Below are 26,301 nucleotides of genomic sequence, written 5' to 3' on the forward strand. Positions count from 1 at the left end.
AGTTTTTATTTTCGTGGAGTAGAATATGTAGATGCGGTGTCTGCACGTGACAATGAGTCTTTTGTCTTGTGGCATAAGCAGTTGTGACCGCATCAGTTCTTGGTGGCAATCACATCAGTGGAAGAACCAAACTATTATAAAAGGGCTATTCTTGATGAGATATGGCGAAAGGTTATGTCTACTGAAATTAGTGACTTACAGAGGAATTTCACATGGAGAATAAAAAATCATCCTCCAGTAAAAAGAGCAATCGGCAACAAGTGGGTATACAAAATTAAATACAAATCTGATGGGACCATTGAGCGATACAAAGCAAGACTGGTTGTCTTGGGAAATCGTCAAGAGGAAGGAGTCGATTATGATGAAACGTTTGCGCTGGTTGCTAAGATGAAGACCATTTGATTTTTTTCTTGAGGTTGCAGCGTCCAGAAACTGGCATGTACATGAAATGAATGTACATAACGATTTCTCACACAGTGATTTTCGGAAGAAGTTTACATGAAGCTACCACAAGGTTTTGACGATCCGAACAAGGTATGCCGCTTGTATAAATCTCTCTACGGTTTAAAGTAAGCCCCGAGATGGTTGTTTCAGAAATTATCAAGAGCTTTGCAAACCTATGGTTTTACTCAGTCGAAGCAAGATTACCTTCTCTCAGTTACAAAAAAACAGGATTTCACTTCATGTTCTTGTTTACGTGGATGACTTGATTGTTTCAGGAAACTGTCTTGATTTGCTTTGAGAGCTTCAAAACATACTTATCAGCTTGTTTTCACATGAAATATCTCGATCTTCTAAAGTATTTTTTGGAAGTGAGGTTGCAAGGAATTCTCAGGAATTTTATCTATTACAAAGGAAGTATGCTCTAGATATTCTCACTGAAACATGCTTTTTGGGAGCAAAACCAGCTTCGTTTCTTATGGAACAAAAACCATCAGTGCCTGGTCGGAAGGCTTATATACTTATGGGTAACCAGACCTAACTTGTCGTACTCTGTTCACAAATTGGCTCAGTACATGCAGTCGCCTTGTTAGGATCATTGCAAAGCAAGCTTGCATGTTGTGAGATATCTGAAATCTAATCCAGGACAAGGAATTTTACTCACCAAAACTCCCAAACTTCAGCTCCATGGCTGGTGCGATGAGCGGCTGTCCATTGACTCGCAGGTTACTCACCGGATAATTTTTCCGATTCGGAGACTTCCGATCTCATGGAAGAAAAAGAAACAAGATACAGTCTGTCTCTTTTCCGCGGAGGCTGAGGCAAAATAACTATACTCTGTAAAACAGATTCTTCTTGATCTAGGCGTCTCTCACACTCAGCCAATGAAGGTATACTCTGATAGTAGATCTGCTATTGCACTTTCCGTTAATCATATCCAAAATAAACGTACGGAACATGTTAGGAACGACTGTCATTTCATTCGTGACTCTAACACAGCCGAAAAGATCACATCATATTATGTTCCTTCTCTGCATCAATTCGTATACATTCTTACTAAAGCCTTGGGAAGGAAGGAATTGCATATGTTTGTTAGCAAACTGGGCATTTACGATGTGCATGCTCAATTTGAGGAAAGGTGTTGTGATATATGCTATATATGTTGTAATTATTGTATTTCTGCATTTTAGGAAAGTAAGTTAAGCACTCATATGTATATACACTTGCAGTCGTCATATGAAATAACACATAAAACCTTTTACCTTATTATGGTTCCTCTCTTGTCTTGTCATACTAAGTTGTTGTGTACCGAATTTTAGATCAAAGTTGCTCATATATTCTCTATTAAAAGAGAATATTATTTTTTATCTATTAAAAATAGTCATACTAAGTTCATATATTCAGTTACATTTTTTTAGTATTTACATTAGTTTATTTAATGTATAAATTTCTAAATAATTATAGGGACATTAATAACAAATCTAATTTAAATGTAAATTTAAATTTTAAATAACAAAATCTATTGAGAAAAAATCTAAAAAATATTTTTTTAAAAAATTAAATATTTTTTTAATTATTGCACTGATTAATTTCGTAATTAGTAGTATAATATTATTATAAATTAATTTTAACTAAAATTTTATTATAAAAATAATAAAATTATATAGTAATTTTATAAATTTTATAAGTATAATCTATATTATATTAAAATTGAAGTAATAAATGGATTACATATTAAAACTATATTAAATTGGTAAACCAATATATTTTGAAAAAAAACACTTTTTTTGAATTATACAGGGGTATCATGGTTCCACATAAGTGGTCCAGACTAGTCATGTATTGTCACGTGTCGGTTCCATGTCCCTGGCGATGCCGAAATGTTAATTCTCCAGTGGTCGGAATTTGAACCCTGGTGGTTTCACCGTATTAGACTTTTGCTCTCAAGTTAATCACCACTAGACCACAATCACTGATTAAAAAAACACTTTCATTTAGATAGATAAATAAATAAAATATCATTCATCATTTAAAGTGACTAAAATATTATTCACTTTTTAAAATGATTAAATTTGTAAATTGTGTAATAGTTTTTACAAAAACTAAAATTGTTAACATATTTTCATTTTTTAATTTAGAACTATAAATTATCTATTTATTTATTTTAAAAGACAGCAGTATATTATCTAAAATATATACAAAATAATATAAACTTTTATATTTATAAATGAAATATCCGCCCAAAATCTAGTTTCTTTATATATTAATCGAAGTTGAGCATATAGTAAGAGAGTTTAATTATCCAATGCAATGGTATTGTGAATCGTGTTTGGTAATGCTCCAGATTTTTATGTTTAAAATTCTGAACTTTACAGTTTAACGGAAGAACTGAAATAAATTAATGTGTATTTGGTTGTCATTAACAAGATCTCGGGTCCATGTTAAATTTTTTTATGACGAAATCAACAAGACTTTATTTGATTGCATGTGACAGAAGTTATGCACCACTCTCTACGAAACGATAAATAACATGTAAATTATCTACGTCTTGAGGTGTATAGTGTGCAAATAGTATAATCTTGGGGTATGGGGTCTACCAGCCAACGTACTCAACATAAATAATATATCACTAAATTAACCCATATATTTGTTTACTAATCTCTTAGATGTAGGTGTTTGTTTTTGACTTTTTTCTGTTTGGTTCCAGTTTTTTTTTTTTTTGGTTCCAGTTTTTTTTTGCATTTTTCAATCTAAGGGATAAAAAAACAATCTTATCTATAAGCCTAAGTACTCATTTTTTATGTATAAGTTAATAATTAAATCGCTTCTTTAAAATTTAGTTAAATGTATTTTTAACATTTCATAAAGAAAATGTTGAATACATTGTTACGTATCATCTTTATCTATTAAAACAAATATACACAAATATTTTCATGTAAAATTTGTTTATAAGTGGTCTGGTTGGGATATGAAAACCGTTAACTAATTTATAAATTTTATTTTTGTTTAATTATTTTGATTTTTTATTTGGTTCGAAAAACGATGTTAATAACGCATTAAAATTTTGAGTTCAATTCGGTTATTATTCGATTTTTATTTTTAGATAATTTCAAATAATTGGAGTAAAAGTCACATTTTGAATTTTTGGATAAAATCTCTAATAACCCAAATAAATTTAGATATTTTTGATAAACAAATTATTCAAATGATTCAGTTCTATCGGAAAATTAAGATATATATAATTATTTCACGTGCGTGTAAGATTTTATGATTAACATTTGAAAATAGAAGCTTTAATTCATAACAATAAAAGAAACTCATGTTTTCTTTGTTTCAGCTACAAGAGACATGTCAATGTTTCGTTCATTGTTGCAAGCTTAGTAACTGCAACGAAAAAGGATATTTTCTTTTGAAGTTTGATTTTTATCGTGAGTAAAACAAAAATTGATTGAAAGGGTAAGCCCGAGAAAAGTGCTCTGCCTTCTCTCTAAAAAATCCCCACCGTGCCCAATCGACCGGCCGACGGAGTGGGCTTCTTATGCCACCGTCGGCTCGGTTTCCTCCGTTGCCTCTCCGTTTCCCGTTCTTTTGTTTCTTAGTTTAAGGTTTTTTAGTAGATCTAGTGTTTCCGGCGTTGCGCTTTTTTCGAGGCGGATGTTCGGCTCTGGTAACCGTTGTGGCTCCTTTCTCAGGTGAACGGTCGGCTTTTGTAACCGCCGTGGCTCCTTACTCAGGTGAACGGACGGCTTTAGTTATCTTGGAAGGCGGAGGCTCGTTTTGCTCCGGTTGTTTTCTGGGTGGTGTCTCGATGTCGGTTTGAGGCGGCGATGGGGAATTATCCCTTTGAATGAAGCGTGGGAAATAGGCTAATTCATACATCAACAGAGGGTCGCGGTCCCGATCAGTACATATACTAGACACATGTGCTAAATCATACATCAACACAAGTTCTATTCAAATTTCATACATCAACCAATAATTTTAGGTCAATTCATACATTGACCGCATCTCTGTTAGTCAAGTAGTAACGGATGCTTACGTGGACTTAACGGTGCTTACGTGGCTTTTGTATTTTACATAATTAATAAAAAATAATAATTTAAATATGAATCTGGGGGAGATCGAACCCGGGTTCAGACAACAACAAAGCATTTGCTCAACCACTGTACCAAGTTAGATTATTGGCTTTGTTATCTATTATTCTTTTTATATCTAATATGTTCTATTCATATATTTCTACTTATATAGAATTAGTTCCACAAAATAAGCAAATTATAATTAATTGTGTTTAAATACCTTAATTATTGTTACTGCATTTTAAAAAATCAAAATTTCAAGATCAAAATTAAAAAAAAAAAGTATTTTCAAAATTTAAAAAGAAAATATGAAAAACAATTGAAAAAAATTTCAGAAAAATATTATAAAATTTTGAATTTGAAAACATATAACTTAAAACTATTTAAAAATAATTTTCTTTTATTTTTATTATTTATTTAAATAATTATTTATATTAATATAACTATATTTATTTAAATATATTTATATTTTAGTAATTATTGAAAATTACCTAAATGAATAATAAAATACAAATATTTTTGAATAGTTTCAAATTATGTGTGTTTTAAATTCAAAATTTTTATATTTTTCTAGTTTTTCTTTCAACTTTTTTTTTAAAATCATATTTTCTTTTTAAATTTCAAAAATGTCTTTTGATTTTATAATTTTTATTTTAAATTTTTTTATTTTTTAAAACACAATAACGATAATTAAGTTAAATAAACACAGTTACTTAGAATTTATATATTTTGTGGAACTAATTCTAGATAACTAGAAAGAGATCCCATAACTAGAAATATATGAATAGTTAAACACAATTTAAATGCCATTTTATTTTTCTAATTTTTATTTTTTAATTTTTTAATTTTTTTAAAACACAATAAAAATAATTAATGTAACTAAACACAATTTCTTAGAATTTATTTATTTTTTGGAAATAATACTATATAATTATAAATATATGAATAGAACATCTTAGGTATAAAGAAAAATAATAGATAACAAAACCAATAATCTAACTTGGTACAATGGTTGAGCGAAGGTTTCGTTATTGTCTAAACCCGGGTTCGATCTCCCCAAACTTCAGATTAAAATTATTATTTTTATTAATTATTTTAAATGCAAAAGCCACGTAAGCACCGTCAAGTCCACATAAGCATCCGTTAGCATTTGACTAACAGAAATGCGGTCAATGTATGAATTGACCTAAAATTGTTGATTGATGTATGAAATTTGAATAAAACTTGTGTTGATGTATGTTTTAGCACATGTGTCTAGTATATGTACTGATCGGAACCGTGACCCTCTATTGATGTATGAATTGGCCGATTTCCCAATGAAGCGTTGGTGGAGTTAGGGTTTGGGGTCTTTATGCTCCGGTTCGCGATTCACTTGTCTAAGGTTTGAAGTGGTTCAAAGGCCGAGAAGATCTCGATAGATCGATGGAATCTCCCGGCGTGAAGACAAGGGGGTGTCGAACGGGGTTGGTTTCGTCGGAGGCTCGTCTGTTGCCGAGATCCGATGTAACGCGTTTTCAGTTTGATGTTGTTCTGGCGGTGCGGTGGCGGAGATGGACAAGTTGAGGCGGTTGTGTGGTGTGTCGCACTCACTGAGCAGTCTTCTCCTCGATTTGAGCCTCCTTGGTTCGTGCTCCGACCAATTCGTACGGAGATGGAGCGCGGAGGCGGCAGAGCTTCTTTAGGCGCTAGGGTTTTCTGGTTTGTGGGCCGTTGGGCCGGTTTGATTTGTTGGGTGTCCAATATGTATGGGCTTTGTAAGACTTTTGGGCTTTAGCCCTTTTTAATATAAATTTTTAGATGGAAAAAAAAAAAAACAAAAATTGATTGATGAAATTACAATTAGTATGGATTCTCCGTACCAAGAAAAGAAGTTTGGTTTATACCTAACCAAGACGTGCAAGAGATTACCTTATAATAAATTAATAATTCTCTTTTTTTCTGGAACAACACCTTATAATAATTCTCTCTCCCTACATATCTCCTTATACTAAAATGGATTCTTTCTGTATTATATTACTGTCCGAAATTTAATTGTTTTTTTTCTTACACGTCTCACTACCCCATGAAATGAGATTCTATTTGCTTGGATAATAATTTTAAATATGTAACTAATCAGAATCTTCTTTTGTATTCACATTTGGCTCTATATTTGCAGAACTGACACTGAAATTTAAAGGACCATTGAGTATTTATCAAAAATTTCACTAAATTTTTTATATAAAAATTTGAGGCCTAAGATACTTGTTTTGAGGGAAAACGCATTATTGGCTGTTTTATGCAATCAAAATTGCTTATGATTTGGAACTTAAAAACGAAATAATCAAGGAATCATGTGGATGTGGGTACCAATAATACATATCTTTGGAGAGACGGAGAAGATTTAACCTGAGATATAATATGGTTAGAGATAGACGAACCAGTCAACGCTTCCAGTTCTAAAGTACAGTGATGTTATCTTATCTGGAGAAAAGGTGTTGAACTATTTATTTCTTATTATTAAACTCAACAAAATGTTACTCAAGTTGCTGATTTTTCACTTGTGTTACTTCAGGATGCTAAACCGGTTTTACCAAAAACAAAAGAAAATGCTAAACCGGTTGGAAAGATGAGTCCGCTGGCGCTCACTTATAGACAAATAGACTATGGCAAATGGTTGAAACTTTAATTTATCTTGTACCGGCTACAACGCTATTAACATGTGACAATGTCCCTTCCGCGTTCATTCTCACGTGCCCAACTTATCACTGAAAGAGAAAAAAGTCCTAAACCCCTGACCTATACAGTCAGAGACTAACCTGAAATTAGCTGGTTTTAGATATGGCAGCGACCAATTTATATGGTTGAACCGATACTTAACCGAAAAGCTTCTTTCTTTTTAGGGTGGATGTGGGGGAGTCAACGCTTCTTTTTTGAGTATAAAGATGTTTTGTCACAACACTCAAACACTACAAACAAAAATGGATTCATGGATACTGAAGTTGCTGCTGGCACAACTTCTGCTTGTATTGATTCAGCGTGCTAATGCAAGCTCTATCATCAAACATCTTCCCGGCTTTGAAGGCCCTCTTCCTTTTGAGCTTGAAACCGGGTTTTGTTCTGCTTCATTCCATCTTATTCTCCATATTAATGAATATGAGTTCTGAGTTTTGTTAAATCGTTACAGGTACATTGGTGTTGGTGAGGCAGAGGAAGATCAAATGTTCTACTACTTCATCAAATCTGAAAAGAACCCTGAAGAAGACCCTCTTCTTGTCTGGTTAACTGGAGGACCTGGCTGCTCTTCTTTCTCTGGCCTTGTTTATGAGAATGGTAAGTAAATCTTCTTCAACTCATTATTATTATTATTTGCCTCTCATAGTATTCAGTGACTTGTTTGAACTGGAAAAAAAAATCAGGGCCTCTTGCTTTCAAGGTTGAGGCCTATAATGGAAGTATCCCCACTTTGGTATCTACTACATATTCATGGACTAAGGTAACTATTGGGATGTACATAGCCGGTTTATATATTAGGTCAACTCGTTTTATATATGATGATGTAAGCAATCTGTTTTATTCAGAATGAAACCTTCTTTTCAGGTAGCGAATATAATATATCTGGACCAGCCTGTCGGGACTGGTTTTTCCTACTCAAGAAATCCTCTTGCTGATAGACTAAGTATCACAGGATCAGTTAAGCGGGTCCACGAGTTTCTTCGTAAGGTATACAGAAAACTCAAACTGTCCCCATTTAAAGCAACTATATAAATGTTATGTATAGACTTTTGGAGATCTTATTATTGTTGTTGTTAATTTTTATGCAGTGGCTAGACAAGCATCCTGAGTATTTCTCCAATCCATTTTATCTCGCTGGAAACTCTTATTCCGGCATGATGATTCCGGCCATTGTTCAAGAAATCTCAAATGGTAATTTTTCTTTTGGTTTTCTATTCAATCCCTTTGCAAGTCCTCTTCTTGGACTAGCCTTTTTTAATTTACCAATTTATTACAGGAAATTATATATGCTGCAAACCTCAAATAAATCTTCAGGTTCATCAGTGTTTTGCTTGCATCTTACATTGTTTCAATACACCTTATAAAACATTAAGAACATTAGGTTTCCAACCTCAGGGATATGTGCTTGGAAACCCGGTAACAAACGGTGATCTTGATAATAACACTCGCATTCCGTTTGCTCACGGAATGGCACTCATCTCCGATGAACTCTTTGAGGTACCAATTACAAAACCTAGTAATCCTTTTGTTTCTTGTCACCAAAATGAAGTGGCCAGTGAACTATTTCGAAACTCCTACTTTGTAGTCGATGAAGAAAAGCTGTGGAGAAAATTATATTAATGTGGATCCTCAAAACACAGAGTGCTTGAAACTCGTTAAAGACTTCAACAAGGTATACACACATTCAGGAATTAAACTGTCATTCAATGGTAAATCACTTACTTAGATTTTTTTTATGTGTGATTTTATTATAGTGTGTTTCTGGAGTATATGAAGAACTGATCTTACAATCAAACTGTGATAAAACATCTCCTGATTGCTATGTAAGCTTCTTCGTATCTTTGGATCAAATGGCTATCCACTCAACAAGCTACTAAAGAATAGTGTTTAACAAGGTTGTTTTCCTTTTGCAGACATATCGATATTCGCTGTCTGAATACTGGGCTAATAACGAGATCGTACGTAGAGCACTTAGAGTTGTGAAGGTAATATATATATGTGACAACTTCTTTAGTATCATTGATCATTGGTTGTATCTGATCATCGAACTCTATGATTGCAGGGGACAACAGGGGAATGGGACCGATGTAACTGGAATGTGCAGTGCAACAAAGACATTCCAAGTAGTATACCATACCATATGAATAACAGCATCAAAGGCTATCGATCTCTTATCTTTAGGTACACAAATACTTATAAACTTATTCACAAGCATGCTTCATTATTTTTATTTTTTGTATAATTTTCAACAGTGGTGATCACGATATGACAATCCCTTTCGTTGGAACTCAAGACTGGGTAAGGTCACTAAACTTTTCCATTCTTGAGAAATGGAGGCCATGGATGATAAATGATCAAGTCGCTGGGTACACACTATTTGCATTTTCTTTGTTATGTTGGTTTCTTTTAGTTCATTTTGCATTAAGCTGATCAGCCTTTTTAATTTGCAGATACACCAAGACTTATGCTAATAAGATGACATTTGCCACTGTGAAAGTAACTCTTTTATCCCAAAGTAATTATTTTCTACATAATATTTCTTAATTGGTTAATGTGTTTGGTTTGTATAGGGAGGCGGGCACACATTAGAGTATAAACCAGTGGAGAGCTCAATCTTGTTCGAGAGGTGGATAAGTGACCAACCTCTTTAAACGTAGAAACCTTAATCTTGGAGTTATCTGATTAATGTTGAAGCCGAAAGTGTTTGGTTTCTGGATTCATAGACAGAAATATTTTGTTTTTTTCTGTTTTTGACTAAAGTTTTTTCTTGTTTTGAACCGTTTATTCAATTTGCTTTCAACTAGATCGTGGAGTGTCCGAGGTTTGATACATAATTAACGTTTGGCAAAACGTGTAATATGACAATATGTGCAGGACACATATATCTTATGAACAAAATTATTCCAAGTTTCATGAAGAAGCATTAAAGAATATGAATAGTAGTTAAGAGTCGTGGAAATACTCAAATACACTTGTTTCTTTTCTACCTTACTCTCACATGTTTGCTTCAAATATATGTCCTCTCACTTGTAAGCTTTCGGGATGCAGTACGGATCCAGTATTTTTTTTTCTTTTTCTTAATCTATTTATATATAATACAGTTTGTTCACTCCAGGTTGAGACACCTCAGCATCCACGCTGGAAACTGATGCCTTCTCTGTCCGACACGTCAGATCACTTAAACGAAGTGCAGAGGATTTCTTAGCGGGCTCGCGTGTTGGACTTATTCTGTGAATTGCTGCGTTGTTTATGGCCCTAATAATGCAAACCCTAGGGAATAGATCTTCTGCTCTTCGGTTTCATAGATGCGGCGGTGAAGCTGTGACCCGTCGACTTTGAGTTTCTTCCACAGATTCAGACCCGTCGAACTCTACCTCCAATATACAAATGGATTATACGTTGCGTTTTGGATTAGGTTGTCGGTGTCTCCGACTCGCGTCACCACCGTTTCTCCATCGAGCGATCTTCCGTTTGTTCATCCAGTGCGAGATGAAGCAGTAACCAATTCCCCACCATTACAAACCTCTCAGTCTTTAGATTTTAAGAGAAATATCAGAGGAGAAGAGACCGGAGAAGATGCGAGAAAAAACATAGGAGACAAAGTTGTGGTTAAGAAGGTGATTTGGGAAGCGATTTATGAACAGATCACAAGTATTTAGATATCGGATAATATGCCTATGGAAAGATTACGCTGCAAGGAATCCACAGAAACAAACCGTGTTCAAATCAGATGTAGAGTCCATCCAGAAATCTATTCGAAAGTTGATGAAAAATGTATGTTTCTCTGACCTCGAAACCTGCAGTTCTATCTTTTCAGTTAAGTGTGAATAATGAATCCCAGAGTTTAGTCCGAGCTCTGTATTTCTCTCCTAATGTTTTAAAGTTTTCTTTTTTAACAGGAGCACTTGATTATGAGATGGGTGATGCTCATATGGCTATCCAAGCTAGATTGATGAACCAAGCTTTTTACAAACTGAGCCACTCTTTGTATAACACTTATCATCTTTATAAATCTGGTGTCGAACTTCTGTAAGTTATATTTTCAGAACTATGTTAGTTTCAAGAGATTGGCATATTTCATGGTCGCTCCCCCGTTATGATATCATGTAGTCTGATGCGTCTTCTGCTAATAGCATCAAATATTCTTACATTTTTCAAAGTTTTTTTTTGTCTAAAGCCTTGACTCTTTGTTTTCAGACTAAGCTATTCTCGGTTCTGCAGACGCGGCATGTTGTTTTCTTTGTTGCGGCCAGGTGTGGGGGACCAGTTTATCGGAGGGAAAGCTTAAGACACAACGTGAGGTTGACTCAGTTATGGCAATCTAGGAGGGCAAGGTTCTGATATTAAGGCACATGTTTTATGTTTCGTTACACTAGAGAGTTTGTTCATGCTGGAATGATGCACAACTATAAGCTAAAAGAAAAGTACAAACAAGGTATGAAAAAAACACTTGAATTAGTGTTAAATCACAATGTATTTGTTTTGGTTGTTTTGAAATTGTTCTTTGGTTGTGTCTTCTTGATGAGAAGAGTTTGAGAAGACACAGAAGAACTTGCGAGAGCAATATATCAGCAGATTATGATAGGACATGAAAAATATATGTCTGACCTTGAGACAGAGAGGGAGAAGCTGGAGAAGCGTGCAAGGCGAATCTACATAAACGAAGCTGAGATGGAAAATCCAGACTTGAAATAGAAATGGTGATGATTCTTTCCTTATAAACTAGAACAAAAAGAACGTAAGCCAATGAAATCATGTTGCCTTTTTTTTTTTTTGCAGAATCAAAAGGCTATTCTAGAGCAGAATGAAGCGAATATTTGCAGAGAAGCACCAGGTAAGTAGTTCTTTAGTTTGAGTGAATATACCCCAATACCTTTGAGTATCTCAAAACATGTTTACTTTTGCAAAAAAGAGAGAGAGAAGCTCCATGAGAAGGTAATGGAAATGGAAGCTAAACTCAATGAAACGCAAGAGCTGGAGTTGGAGATAGAGAAGCTGAAAGGCAGCACCAATGTGATGAAGCATATAGCGGATGGAGATGTAGAGTTAATGGAGAAGATGGCCAAGTCTCAGATGGAGTAGAGGCTAGAGAAACAGCTCTGCATGATAAAATAATGTCTCTGACACAGAAAGAACGCATGGCCAACAACGAGTTTCAAGAGGCTCGAAAAGAGATGATTAAGGTACAAAATAAAAACAATATAAATCTGTATGCCATTTTAACTAATCATATTACTTTGATGTGGCAGTTCTGGAATGAGAATGAGGATTTGGTGAGTGGAGGGGAGATAAGAGTGAAGAGGATGGGGCACTTAGACATGAAGCCGTTTGTGCTAGCAGTGAAGAAGAAACTTAGATGAGGTTCAAGAGCAAAAGCAGGGGTAAAAGCTATGGAGTTGTGTTCATTTTGGGAAGGACAAGTTGGAGATGTGCATTGGTATCCATTTAAAGTGGATGAATCTGATGGAATCGCAAAGGTATGGACTTAAAACATATAGACTTTTTGAACATTTCCTTCTATTACAAAGTATATCTCAAGATCTCTTACATGTGAAATATGCAGAATGTGGTTGATAAAAACGATGAGAAGCTGGTTAAGCTGAAGGAACTTTACGATGAAGTGGTGAGAGCAAAAATGGAGATAGTGGATTACAACCCGAGCGGTGGCTACGTGGTTTCAGAGCTGTGGAACTTTGAGAAGAACAGAAAGGCCTGGATGGAGGAAGCAGCGGAGGTGATGTTGAAGATAAGGAAGAAGGTCGTGGCTATGAAGAACAATCGAAAGAGGCTTCCAGTTCCTAACACCTGGAACAATGACGCTAATGATGTTTTCTACATTTGAAAATAAGGTATTACCTTATTATTATAAAACTATCTGGATTTTGTTGTTTCAGTCTCTCAGATTTAGTCTCTTTTCCAAAGTGGGTGTAATCAAATGGTCTGAGGATCAACAGTACGATGAAGACTTTTTTTACTCTGCTGATCAAGTGCCTGAAGCAATATCTAAGAGAGTTTATTCATTTTTTATTTATCATGTTATCTTAAGGTGTACTCCTTATTGGTGTACGAACTCTTATTACTTTTTTTGTTTATTTCTTATCCAATTATTACCTTGACTTATCCTAATTATGTATCATCTTGACTTGGTTCTGATTTTTTATTTTTTAAGTTTAAGAAAAGAATACCTGTTTATTTCTCAACGCTATTGGATATGTTAGTTCGTGGTGATTTACTCTTCGACATTTGTTGCAGGGTCGTGCATGGTTATTCTTTGACAATTTTTGAGGGGTTGTTTCATAGTACATATTTTATTATTAAATATTTTGGTGGATAACATAAATGAAATATTTCTATTATGTCAATGCCAATTGAATCAATGTTATTAACTGTGAATTAGAACTTTTTGGTATTTTCCGTTTTTCCGGATGATATAATCGGTCAAGTATTTACTTCATTGATTCCAACGGTGGCAGCTGCAGAATCCGCTTTGGGTTAGCCCATTTTGTTATAGATTTCTAAGTCTGATGTAGTGCTGTAGAATTTATTAATAGCATTCAAGGTTAATCTAAAGTTATATTAAAAATTGTTCTAACATTATATATGTGAAGATAATATAGAAATGTGTTCTTATTATGAAAAACATAACAAAAATAGATGATAACTATAATAGTATAGTGTCATAAAATATATTTGATGACAAATACATTAAAAATAGAAAATAAAATTAATATCAAAAGTTAAGTAAAATGAATATAATATTTATTATCATTTAAAATTTTCTGAAAGACAAAAATCATTATTATACACATCACTTGCTAATATAAACCTAAAAAACAAACTATAAAATCATACAAAAAAATCTAAAACTAGATCACATATAAACTATATCCCGTCCGCAGGGCGGGCTTACCCTAGTCTATCTTTATATATAAAGAAGACCCCTACTCTCTCCTAAAGGCCTCCACGTCAGATCCAGCGTGGAAATTGGGATGCTCCCACGTCGACACGTAAGATACGCTGCGTTTCATTAAAATTAGGGGTTCGTCTATTTGGGCTTCGGACATGACACGAGGCCCATCTCTTATTCTCTCTGCTGAGACCTAAACGCCTAACTCATTTTTGTTCTTCGTTTCATTTCCCGAGCGCAGCGACGGTAGACATTCGTAATGGTGGTGTGCACTAGATCGTCTTTAATCCCCAGCGCACCACGTGAGTTAATCGTTCTGTTCCCGATTTAGTTAGCTTATGTTCTGTCTTCGTGTTCTATCATATTTTTCCCGTTTTTCTTTGATCGGAACCAAATCGTTTTGTTTAGTTTATGTTATTTGTTCCATTTTACTTCTTACTATGAGTTACAGCGAGATTGTTATTTATTATTATTATTATTATTTTTTTGTTACATGTGTTTCAGAGATGATGTTATGATCGGAACCAATCGTTTTGTTTGGTTTATGTTTTGTCTTAGTGTTAGATATACAACGGTGTTCCGTTTTACTTTTGACTGTGAGTTACAACTGATTGTTTTTTCCTTTTCTTTTTGTGTGTTTCAGTCGACCGTGATGCAAGTAACGATCAGTCCCGGCTGTCTTCCACAGTTCCGTGACAGTCTCCGTGCCGGAGCAATGTTTTCCGTGGCTGGATTTGAGGTCTCTAGGTGCGCGCAGAATTTCCGGCTCACCGATTCGGAAGTAATCTGATTACTGAGTGAAAGTTTTGGGTTAACAAAATCATAGAATCCAGCGGTTCGAGTTTGTGTGGGTGGTGAATGTAAAAGTTAAAGCTGTAACAGAAACGATGCTTCATCTCACGCTGGAGCTCATTGGGGTTGGGAAGAAGAAGCTTTATGAAGCAAAAGTGTGGGTGAAGCCAAGGTTGAACTTCAAGGAGTTCAAGCATGCCGGTGATGATGCCCATGCCATTACTCCCTCCTATCTTGGCTGCAAATAAGGTATGACCACAAACGGTACATATATGTATGCATGACATAAATTAATCTCAAGAAAAACTTTGATCCTGAAAATTTTGTTTTTGTGGACCGATGAGCATGAATCTTGATGAAGTATTAGAGCTTGGTGAAAAATCGCCAGGGCTGAAAATTTTGTTTCTGTGGACCGATGAAGCATGAATCTTGAATTGGTTTTGTTGGTTTCCTCGGGGCTGTGTTTGATCCAATGGAAGTATTAGAATCGGTTCATGTGCAAGCTATCTATGGAATGACCCGAGAAAGCAAAATCATGGAGCATAAGGATCAGATTTGATGTGGGGAGGAAATGAGCTTATGGCTCAAGAACCCTGTTCTTCTTCTCACCAACATATACATATTCATACAAATCTTGGCATCTGTTTCATGTCTGATCTTGGAAGTCATTGGTGAGATTCAACACGTTGGAAACAGGGTTACTTGGATAGACCATCATCACTCGAGTGTTTGTTATCAGCGACGACGAACAACATAAACATATCGACGGAAGATGACGAGGGAATCTCTGTGCTTTTCTCAGATTGTCTGACTCTTTGGAGCTTTGGTGGAGTCTTATGTGCAGCCTGCAGAGTCTGAGAACAGAGAGATGACGACATAGACAACAACAAAGCCCAAGTCTTTGAAGAGAAACAGAGACATGACGTCACTTCCGTATTGTTCACCACCATCATGATGATTCTGAGAAATAGTTTCAAGCTCATATACTATGAAAATCAATCGAAGTCTAAGAAACCACGAACATAGAAAGAAGAGTTGGTTCTTCAAACATCAGTTTCCCAGCATTCACTGTCTTTGTTTGATAACCAGATGCAGTTGCACGTATGAAATAGATGATAAAAAGAGCGGCTGCATTTACACTGGTGAATTTTGGATTGGAGACTGTTGAGAAACCTAAGAGGAAGAACATGAAGATATCGACAAATCTTCTAAATATAACATCGATGCTGAGGAGGGAGAGAATAAGTGAGAATATTAGGAGTTAACCGACATTGGTTCCAGGTGGGCAAAGATGGACACTGCTTCAATGCTTGATGAACCTGCTTATTTTCCCAAGTTCCTTAGAGCGCAAGTAAATTCTCTATAAAAAAAAGAGAACTATACTTGAATCCACTGTACTTTAATATGTGATCATGGTTTTACTAGATGAGACTTCCGATATCGACAACGAGGATGGGGTTACTAATATTGTATACAAAGAAATATTTAAGGACGTCGGCGCAACACAGGTCAGAACTACAACTTGGCTTTATAGTTTTGTATTTACACGAATGTGATTGCAACTACAAACGTTCATGTATTGCATTTGAAAATGTGGTCGATCCATATCTCCCAGTGAGCACAGGCACGGCGAAAGCATTGAGCAGAGCAGGTTTTTATCGTCATGCTGTACCCGTCTGATTTTTGTTTTTAGTTTCCCGATTACTCCCCGGAGGTGTTGTGATTGATCAAGATTACTTTTTTGATGTTTGCAAAATAATTGAACTAAGTTAATATTTTTCTTGCATTTAACATGGGTTTATTAAGACTATAACGACGTCTATAGAAAGTCAAGGCTCAATTATCCAAAATTAATATTTTATAGCTTCACTTGGTCGGGTGTGAGCCAAGGTTCAATTGTGCATAATTTGTTTAACTTTTTGATCTGCAATACATGTTATTCTCTTTTCCCGCTTGACCAGCAAGATAATAATATAGCATCCACATATTTGGAAAAACAACTGGACTCTCGGCTTTGTTCCTTTTGTAGAAATTCATAATAGCAGTCAGTTACTTAAATAACAATTTAATTCAATTGTATTGCACATTTCAGTTTTATGAACCAGTGATCTTCTATAGAAATCAAATATGGTACTGATAATTGCTACAGAAATCACTTTTTCTATTCCGACAACACAACCACCTAGAAACCGTTCTAAAGTTTGTTCAACTCTAACACCCCGCCCGAAGGGCGGGCCGCCCCTAGTTTATATAAAAGAATGTTCCTTCTCTCACAGCGCGCCACGTCGGATCCAGGCTGGAAAGTCGGGTGCTACAGTGTCGACACGTCAGCGCGCAGCGTTTCATTTAATCCTGTGATTGATGGGTTTCTCCAAGTGATATTTGTCTGGGCCTTGGTATTGTGATTCCTACGAGTACGGCCCGGAATAGCATAGTCGTATCTGTTGCTCAAATATGGTTGGGACGAAACCTAAGTCGCGTAACCCCTCCCCCTCTCTTCTCCTGACTGCGATTCTGTGACGATTCATAGTTTTACCTCCTGTAACGCTCTGTTTTGTCTTCAGTCCCCACTACGTCACCTTCAATTGTCTTCTTCAATGTGGGAGTCAGTGATGTTTCAGTATATAAGGGTATGAGATCTCTTCCTTTCTACTCATCTTCTCCTCGATAATCTTCTTCTCCGGCGGGATTGTTCCGGCGAGGTTGTTGTATCACAAGATGAACTGCTCGAGTTTCTGGAGGTTACCGATCTCAGGTGGGATCGTTCCGTTGAGATAGTTGAGACTTAGATCAATCTTTCGAAGCTCAGAGCACTGAGATATCGTCGGGGAATCTCTCCGGTGACGAGATTATCATGGATTCTCAGCTCCTCTAACGAACCTGCTCCAGGACATAAGTCCGGCAGAATCATGCCTGAGAATGGTTCGAGCTGAAGTCAACGATTCTGGGGCTCTTACAATAAGAGAGCGTTGTCGGAAACTCACCGGATATGAAATTTTGCTGAGAAGTAAGATTTGAATAATAAAACTATATGTTTATCGTGGAAGTCTTGCTTAAATCCAGTGCTTTCCGTTAAAACAGAGACAACATAGTCAACAAATGAAAATATTTCATGCATGTGACTATGTAAGAAAAAATAAACGGGAATTCTGTTTGATTGACAAAATTTGGTTATTAAATTGACAACATGACATATTTGGCGACTGAATTATAGACTTATAGTAGAAAAAACAGTTTAAACTAAATAAAAAAATTGATTAAAACGGGTCTTAATCAATTAATCCCGTAAACTATGTGGATGTGCATGCTGAACCCGGAAGTGTTGAACAAAATTACTAAATCACGTAAAAACAAAGAAATACCATTGAAGCGAACGCTATTGTTAGTGCTGATTTGCTTTCTGCCTGCCGTGAATTATTCAGATGATAAACTACTTTAGACCAGGATCTCTTCCTACGCCAATAGTCAAAGACACCGTCTAGGACCAAACTATCTGCAGCTACCTGTCAATGCCCCCAAATGTGCTCACCACAACAATCACCATGAAGGTTTTATGAACTTCGTGTACAGAGATGAGGAGGTAATCAACTCTTTTCAAATGCTTGTTCACTATCTTTTTTTGTTTGATTTTGTGAACCGGTTGAGTTGCTTTTACAGGTCAATTACTTCCCTACAAAGTTAAATCCAGTTCGCCATGCTGAAAAATAGCCTAAACTCCTGTTTTCTGCTCTGGTAATCGTGAGAAGGTCAGTTCTTATTGCGCTTTGGTTTCTATGTAAGCTCTTTGGTAAGTTCATTTAAATAAACCGTGACAATGAAATGTGTAAAGAAGGGTACTACTAGTTCATGTTGTAATCTTCTATTCACAATGTTAACGAATCTCTATTTTCTAAGGCAAATAATAAAAAGCTATGCGTTATGTAGCTTATATAACATGATGTAGTATAATCCACGAACTGTTTCTACTCGAAATTTGATTTTATTTGTTATTATAGTCACATAAAGAACGTTTGATCTATCTCAGCATTTTTCAGCTCGAGATATGTCTGTTTCTGTTCATGGCGATCCATAAATTGCATGTGCATAGCAAAATTATGGCATAGAAATAGTTACATTTACCACAGTTGTTGTAATTATTAATGAAGTTGTGTTCTATTTTTATTATGTCTGTGTAGATATTTTAATATTATTGTTTTAGTTTAAATTATCTAATTCCATTTCTGTTATTTTTTTGTTTGTTATCAGGTTATTTTACATTATGTATTTTGCTGGCCTATGCAAGTTTATATATTTAGTTGCATATGAATATTAAAATTATGGTTGAGCTTTTTATTTTAGTATTTTTTAAAAATCACATTTAATTCATTAAAATAACCTTACATTTTGTATTTAAAATACCTAAAACATATACTTATTTTCCCTAAATACCAATTTAATGTAATCTTTTTAAAAAATTTACTTTGTTCTCAGTTATCAGTAACATTAATTCTCACTATTTTGTAACAAATTTCAAAAAAAAAAAAGTAAAAAAGCAACTTTTAAGATTGTTGTATTAGTTAAATAAACTAAAACTTCTACGAATATATTAATATTTACTATATTATTTGTTAAAATATAAACATACAACAATATATTACAATCTAATTGTAGTTAAATATAATTCTGGATTAAAGCTAAGTGTAAAAGAGAACCAAAATATTCTCAATACATATGCACAATTTATTTAATTTTTATTATTAAATATTATTTTGTTGCAGACAAATAAAAATATCATTTTGTTTTACAATTGCTACCTTTTCTAAGAATTAATCATGGTATTACATTGTTATTAAATATACCATTTTATATACTTTCTAACTAAAGTATTAAGTATTAAGTTAATACAGTATTAAGTATTAATGCATCTGTTTTTGTTTTGAATATATTCAGTCCAACATTATGATCCAAAAACATTATTTTCATATTTTTTATTTCCAGTAAACATTCTACAATCTAACAAATACACACATATATATATATATATATATATATATATATATATTCTATTTAATGTAAAATGTTTTTTCCTAATTCTGATAAATATAGTTTTAAAGTTTTGAATCGGAAAATCTAGTAAACAATAAAAATGGTAGGTTCAGTTCTAGTTTCCAATAGATAAATTACAATTTTGAATGATATTGTGACTTACAATTTTGAATGATATTGTGACTGAAAAGTTGGCCAAATCACATTTTTTAAACTATGACAGTTTAAAAAAATTCTAAAGTTTGGTTAGGGTCGGTACAAAACGCTAAGTTATTTTGCTATACTTATCTCAAGTTTTTATATAGTTCTACTTTTTGAATGGCATATCAAACTCAATAACGAAATAAAAAGTATTAAATATTAAATCCAACACAATAGGCCTTCAATCTAACTCCGATTTCCCACCTAAAGATATTTTGGTGACTTTCTCATCAATTATGACAAAAGAGCTGCATCAGTGACGTCTTCTACCGACCATCTTTACTCGGAACAACGGAACTTGCACATTGGAACTTGAAGAATGTGTAAAGTTAATCACCATTTTCTAACTCAATGTATGAAGTCTATACTTTAAATAAACTATAGTAAGATGTGAATCAATGAAGCAGTTTGTGCGAGCACTTATAACAGGGGATATAGCACCATCCTTGTCAATATCAGCCACCTCAGCCTTGCAAATGGACTCCACAGCCTACGGTAACATAAGTGAAATACATTAGTTAGATACTATAAGCTGAGAACTATGAAACAATATTCATTGCAGAGTCTTGGAAATTTAAAATCTTATTTAAGCTGCAGTATTTGTAAGATAATCATACGCAAAAGGAATGATTAACAAAAATAATTATTTCCAAGGGTTTCGACGGTGCAGAGGCATGAGACTTTTTAAATTATAGTCAATTAATAAACACTGGACATGTTATGCAAGCACATGTGACTAACCTCAGCTTGATAGAGTCTTAGTAGTGGACTTGCTAAGTGGATGTACAGTCGGGGTTGAGTTGAGAAAGTAGCTATCAATCTCCTGGTCTTAACACCACCATACTTGGATGTAGTTGAAGAGGATCCAGCCCCACCTCCACAAAACCTGCATCACATTTGGTTAATGTGAGATTTGAATGCATGATTAAGCTGAAAAGCTTGAAATAACAATTATATGTAGAAGTAATTTACTCTTTTAAAAATCCCTGCGTGGCTCAGTTTTTGTTGTCAAAGAGTGTGATCCTGATGTCACATTGAAAAAATAGCCACATAAACAAAGTAGCCGTTTTACCACCAACAAATTTGGGATTTATGATTGTTGCAACCATCGCTTTAGGCTCCACACCCAAGAGTTATAACTTTGAGGTTTTGCAGAAACAAACATAAACAACTTTAGACAAATTAATAACGTACCTGTACGTTTGAATAATTCTCATCTGGAATGAAATCAATATGGTTCATCAACTCGAAAAAGTTGGTATGCCCTGTAAATCAAACACAGACCGGTGGGTCACACAGCTTGAAGTGAATGTTGCTTCTAGCAACATAAGGATAACTGAGCTAGTACACTCTTCCTTCCCTCTGTAGATTCTTGAAACTGTTAAGCCGGTGTGGGGACGATGGAACCTTGTATCAAGGTTGACTGAAAGCAAAAACAGTGTCACTATAATGAAAGTTGAAGTAGGTGATTGTAAATAAGCAAATAGAATACACAGCAACCTCTCAAGTACCTTCTCGTCCAAACAACATGTCAACTCCAATAAGTTCGCCTCTTTTCTTCAGATTCCGAGCTTCTCAGAATGGAAGCAAACGGCCCACCACAATCTCCTTACAACGGCCAATCTTCAGATTAGAAGGGTTCACTTAGGAAGTCGCCATTACAGTGAGCTAGAATTTGGCAAGGTATAGTGCAGAGAGAGTATAAAAACAATGAGTCACATATGAAGCAAACGGATAATATATATCAATATCTAGGATTAACGGAGAAGCCGAAGAATCGCCATTCAATGGCACGTTGTGGGGATAATTGATTTGGAGAATAATGGAGGTTAGTAACGCCGTCGAGTAAAGGAGGATGAAGCAGAATGGACGTCGATTATTCCAATATTCCAACGAATACATCAAAACGCCCACTGTTACGGAATGTCGATCGTCTCGTCGTCAATCGAAGAGAAGCGAAGGAGCGCATCTGATTAGGGTTGCGTTCTACACGTGCTAGATGGGCCGAGAATACAAAACGCGAAGCGAAGCCCAGAAGAAGAAACAGACGGATCACCAACGCGCTGCATTTCATTTAAATTTAAGCTGACGTGGCAGCGCTACAGGTGTTGAGTTTCCAGCCTGGCATCCTACGTGGATAGGCTCAGGAGGGAAGGAAGGTCTTTTTTATATATAAAGATATATAAACAAACAAATAAATATATAAAATAATATTCAGAATTTGTTGGTACTCAGTGATATCGACACTCAAAATGTTGATCAATGGTTGCAAGTTTCATTTACTATGTTGCTGATTAATAACGTGAAAAGTCGCAGTTAGTTTCAATGTAGAGTACCTAATTACCGAGGAATTAAAGAATCGAAGCCGGCAAGTCTTACAACAGACATCTGTTGTTTGTTTCGTTCATTCTCTCTTAAAACTCCCTAAAAATATGGATGTTGCAACAATCTGTACAATAGAGACACTTGTCCCATATATATTTTCATGTCACAAGTTCACAAACGAATAGGTCACGACCTCCCCCCACAAGTGATTTTCGTACCAGAAAACATATGGTTGAGATAGCCAATGGAAAATGCCTCTTTTCTTTTTCTCCATCCTTCCTCTTTCAAAGAATCATTCATTCATCTTTTAGAGCTGTAATGCCAGATCCGGATGCTGCTGCGACGAGGACCCATTCTGCGGAGAGTTTGGTGATACAAGCCTAGCGTTAAGGTCCAGTGGAAAGCGGTGGAACTCCTGTTTGTTATAAGGAAACAACAACCCTTGTTGTTGCCAGCCCGGTTTGGCCTCGTTGCTTAAGTTTGGTTGTTGCTGTCTCGTGAATCCCATCATCGGACTTTGACTGAAACCACTGAAACCACGGATTAGACCGTTGCTGTTTTCAGGCTTGAACAGCGATCCTGACTGGCGAGAGGAGGAGGAGGATGGGAACTCGGTTTCTCGCTTCAGGACACGAGCAGGTGCAGTATCTTCGACTCCTTGAGAAGAAGAACGTTTGTTCCCTATAAAAGCGCTTGATACTGAAGCGGTTGGAGACATGATCCTGTCTGAATGGTCACCAGACAACAAGTCATTAGAACACTTCTGCTTTCCCAACGACCACACTAATAGCGTTTGTTTTGGAGGATCATCCTCTCCGACCCAACCTAGACCAAATTTGATTCCAGCTGGCAAAGCGGTTTCGATTCTCCTTGATACATTTTTCCAGGCAAGAGGACCGAGATTCGCTCCGTATCGTGCCAGGCTCCTCGTGTAACCGTACTCAGTGTTAAGTCCAACCTGAGGGGACAAGGAAAACAAATGATTTAAGACTTTTTAGTTCTCAATACAAAAGGATATAACAGGATTGGTAATAGCGTACTGGAATCAACTGTTTTAACTCGTCTTCGAGTGTTGTCAAAACCCACGGCTCTTGTGTAGAAGTTGAGAGGTGGTTGTTGTAGGTATCGCGTCTGTTATCATCGACATCGAAATGTTTCATCCCATACTTGTTAACGGCCTTCACAACCGAAGCTGCAGAGAAACCGTAAAGATGATTTATATTTGGCAAAGAAAAGAGAACTGAGTGGTAAGGCAAAGGAAGAGAGTGCTTTTTACGTGGAAAGTCGTTCTCCCAATCTACCGAACAGCCACTTTGGGTTTCATTGTCATGATTGATCCTAACCGATGTCCTTCTCAGATTGTAAGCACTGGAAAACTTATTAGAGCTATCTCCTCCAGGATTGAGCGCATCAGCTGAAATTTCAGAAGAAGTACGTTCTAAGCAAGATGGTTCAGTCTGTTGTTTCTTTGGCGGACGGCCTCTTTCGGCAACTTTTAGCTGCTGCTGCTGTTGTTCGGTTTGCGGTTCTTCATCATCACTGTCTTGCCTCAAATTCTCGAAGTGTTTTTTCGCCAGTTCTTGTATAGCCCGTGCCTACAAGCGATCAGCTTTTAATACAAGTCAGCTCTCTTTTTCAACTAGATCCCTAGAAGGTATTAACATTTAAAAGCATTCGAGATGGTATCTAACGCAAGTTTCAGCATCGCTTCATTGTTCCTGCCGATAATTAACAAATGAGAGAGAGAGAGAAAAGAGATAAGAGTTTAAGACATACCTGTCGATAATATACAGTGTCTGATGAATTGTATTCCATCGCATTTGAACATATTAAAAACACATCTCCCTACAAAAGGGAGAAGCAAGATTTATTGTCGAATGAAAAAAGAGCTGTTCCAACTCCAATCCCCCACACGAGTTTCAAGTGTACTCAAACTGGGAGACAAATTGAATCTAAATAGACTAATAGTTACTTTGAGTTAAACACAACTTTAGAAACAGCCTTAGGTCTGCACTTTACACTAAATATAACATTTACACAACATCAAGCATTAGTTTTCCGTTATCCATAAGATGCCAAGTAACAAAACTTTCCGTAGGACCAGCATAGAAAGAAAGGTCAGGGCTAGTAGTGAGATTAAAAGAAGTACCTCAAATTGTTCTAAACTGGAATAAGCTCCAGAGTCTAATTTCTTGCGGAGTGTGCTGAAATCCATTGGATTATCGATAATCTCATGATAATCAGGAAGCTGTAACACATACCAAACAAGAGATAAGACAAACAGAACAGTAATGAGCTTAAACATTAAAAAAAAAGGTATAGACAGTCACACACCTCCTCAGGATCAACAGGATCAGAGTAAACGCCATAAGTATCTTTCCTACAAGTGTTTGTTAAAACACCATCAATCAAACCCAGTTGAGAGAGAGAGAGAGAGAGAGAGAGAGGAAGGAAATGAAGATTACTTTTGAAGTCTGTCGAGAATGAACAACAACAACTTTTTGTCTGGCAAAGGTGTAGTGGGACCAGACTCAACGGGAGACCCTGCCCACATGGAAATGACAAGCAAGTTTATTGTCTTTTCAAGAATTAAATAAAGGGAAATTTAATTTTTATGTACCTTGAAGAATGTCTGAAGCCTTTTCTCCCTGCAGAGGAAATAATCATCAGTTTCAAGAATCCATTTAAAAGGCAAATCATAGAAGCACAAGTACATGTGTTGAAGATACAGTACAAGTCTACAAACACATCCAATAATAGAAATTGATAAACGCTCGAAATCACATTGAACCCTAATTTAAACCCTAAGTTAGCATCGAAAGCAATTGGAATAGCTACCGTGAATCCAGATCCGTGAGAAGTGCCACGAGATTTTGAATTAGGAGAATGTCGACGGGAGTGGGAGTTGAATCCGCGTAAGAGTCTGTGTTTCTTTTCCCGCCGCTCGTCGTCGTCTTCTTCCTCTTCTCCGGAAGAGGCTCTGTTTCGATTAGGGTTCCGGCGCTTGGATCGGGTGCCGGAGTTGAGAGAATTAGGGTTTTTGGGAGGAGCGGATCTATGGTCATTGTTGTGCAGCTTTTGTAGTTGTTGCTGTTTGATGGCTCGCTTCTGAAGGTCTAGAAGAGATGGTCTACCTTTCTTCTTCTTCGTCACTGTTTCTGCTACCTCACCCATTTTCTCTCTCCTCTCCGCTTCTTTCTCTCACTCTCCTATTTCTCTTTCTCCTCTTAGCTAGGGAGGCCTTTGATTTTTGCGTGTTTTAAAATAAAATAAAATAAAATAAAAATAAAACTAAAACTATACGTGTATGAACTCGCTCGTGCAAAAAAGGTATTAAGGCCCTTTTCGTTTCATCATTCAACTGAACATTTGGATGAAGCTGAGCGCTTTATTCGTTTAGACACAAAAAGTACAATTCATTCAAATGGTTCAATTAAATGACTTTCGAAAATTTAATTTTAATTCTACAAACAAGTTAACTGAACCGAATCGGATCATTTGGCTGAAACTGGTTCAGTCGAAATGCGGAAATGTCGATATTACTTTTGGTAAAACTCAAATATTACAAATCTAATTTCATTGTTTTTCAGTCTCATCGCTCTCTCTCTCTCTCTTTCTGCCGACAAATGTTATGATCTGTGACATTAAACATCTGGTTATCTTCATTAAGCGTAAACCGGAGTGGTTCAGTTTAATGAGATTGGTACAAGAAGTGATTGGTGATAACCGGTGCGGTTATTGGAATTGGTTGGTTCAAGCTGTACCGGGTCTCGTCTACTTAAGGATTGAGAAAAGGAAGAGATCATCATCCGTAACAGAAAT

At 35.7% G+C, this 26,301-nt stretch overlaps 3 protein-coding genes, 1 long non-coding RNA gene and 2 pseudogenes across 4 annotated transcripts; 4 read left to right on the top strand and 2 right to left on the bottom strand.

The window, feature by feature from the left end:
• The first annotated feature begins 7,077 nt into the window (after positions 1-7,077).
• On the top strand, positions 7,078-10,030 carry LOC108829311 (serine carboxypeptidase-like 14). Its single transcript, XM_018602977.2, has 14 exons — positions 7,078-7,605; positions 7,681-7,826; positions 7,913-7,989; positions 8,094-8,216; positions 8,318-8,420; positions 8,506-8,543; positions 8,625-8,726; positions 8,815-8,901; positions 8,984-9,052; positions 9,143-9,214; positions 9,292-9,410; positions 9,482-9,595; positions 9,680-9,725; positions 9,800-10,030. The coding sequence occupies exons 1-14, from the start codon at positions 7,439-7,441 to the stop codon at positions 9,878-9,880; spliced, it is 1,344 nt and encodes a 447-aa protein (XP_018458479.2). The 5' UTR covers positions 7,078-7,438; the 3' UTR covers positions 9,881-10,030.
• A 1,242-nt stretch (positions 10,031-11,272) lies between these two features.
• LOC108838717 (factor of DNA methylation 4-like) lies at positions 11,273-13,357 on the top strand (annotated as a pseudogene).
• A 1,038-nt stretch (positions 13,358-14,395) lies between these two features.
• Positions 14,396-15,176, top strand: LOC108834108 (cysteine proteinase inhibitor 6-like). The gene is made up of 3 exons (XM_056987289.1): positions 14,396-14,449; positions 14,780-14,883; positions 14,963-15,176. The coding sequence occupies exons 1-3, from the start codon at positions 14,396-14,398 to the stop codon at positions 15,174-15,176; spliced, it is 372 nt and encodes a 123-aa protein (XP_056843269.1).
• LOC108834109 (transcription factor bHLH87-like) lies at positions 15,012-16,449 on the top strand (annotated as a pseudogene).
• A 4,025-nt stretch (positions 16,450-20,474) lies between these two features.
• Positions 20,475-22,165, bottom strand: LOC108837903 (uncharacterized). Its single transcript, XR_001947404.2, has 5 exons — positions 21,666-22,165; positions 21,349-21,577; positions 21,127-21,177; positions 20,896-21,040; positions 20,475-20,644 (listed from the first exon to the last, which is right to left on the bottom strand). It is a non-coding gene; the product is annotated as an uncharacterized LOC108837903 (long non-coding RNA).
• Positions 22,166-22,470: 305 nt separating this feature from the next.
• LOC108836710 (uncharacterized) lies at positions 22,471-25,730 on the bottom strand. The gene is made up of 9 exons (XM_056989461.1): positions 25,318-25,730; positions 25,100-25,127; positions 24,945-25,023; positions 24,814-24,859; positions 24,629-24,727; positions 24,256-24,324; positions 23,756-24,074; positions 23,520-23,671; positions 22,471-23,437 (listed from the first exon to the last, which is right to left on the bottom strand). Exons 1-9 carry the CDS (start codon positions 25,651-25,653, stop codon positions 22,787-22,789), a joined length of 1,779 nt encoding a protein of 592 aa, XP_056845441.1. The 5' UTR covers positions 25,654-25,730; the 3' UTR covers positions 22,471-22,786.
• Between the last annotated feature and the right edge of the window lie 571 nt (positions 25,731-26,301).

This window comes from Raphanus sativus, chromosome 6 (assembly GCF_000801105.2).
Source record: "Raphanus sativus cultivar WK10039 chromosome 6, ASM80110v3, whole genome shotgun sequence".
NCBI lineage: Eukaryota > Viridiplantae > Streptophyta > Magnoliopsida > Brassicales > Brassicaceae > Raphanus > Raphanus sativus.

Coding starts and splice junctions, on each gene's coding strand:
- LOC108829311 (XM_018602977.2), top strand. CDS start 7,439: ATGTTTTGTCACAACACTCAAACACTACAAACAAAAATGGATTCATGG. Junction 7,990..8,093: donor CTACATATTCATGGACTAAG/GTAACTATTGGG, acceptor CCTTCTTTTCAG/GTAGCGAATATAATATATCT. Junction 9,726..9,799: donor TGACATTTGCCACTGTGAAA/GTAACTCTTTTA, acceptor TGGTTTGTATAG/GGAGGCGGGCACACATTAGA.
- LOC108834108 (XM_056987289.1), top strand. CDS start 14,396: ATGGTGGTGTGCACTAGATCGTCTTTAATCCCCAGCGCACCACGTGAG. Junction 14,450..14,779: donor GCGCACCACGTGAGTTAATC/GTTCTGTTCCCG, acceptor TGTGTGTTTCAG/TCGACCGTGATGCAAGTAAC. Junction 14,884..14,962: donor GCTGGATTTGAGGTCTCTAG/GTGCGCGCAGAA, acceptor ACAAAATCATAG/AATCCAGCGGTTCGAGTTTG.
- LOC108836710 (XM_056989461.1), bottom strand. CDS start 25,653: ATGGGTGAGGTAGCAGAAACAGTGACGAAGAAGAAGAAAGGTAGACCA. Junction 25,024..25,099: donor GGCTTCAGACATTCTTCAAG/GTACATAAAAAT, acceptor CCATGTGGGCAG/GGTCTCCCGTTGAGTCTGGT. Junction 24,860..24,944: donor ATTCTCGACAGACTTCAAAA/GTAATCTTCATT, acceptor AAACACTTGTAG/GAAAGATACTTATGGCGTTT.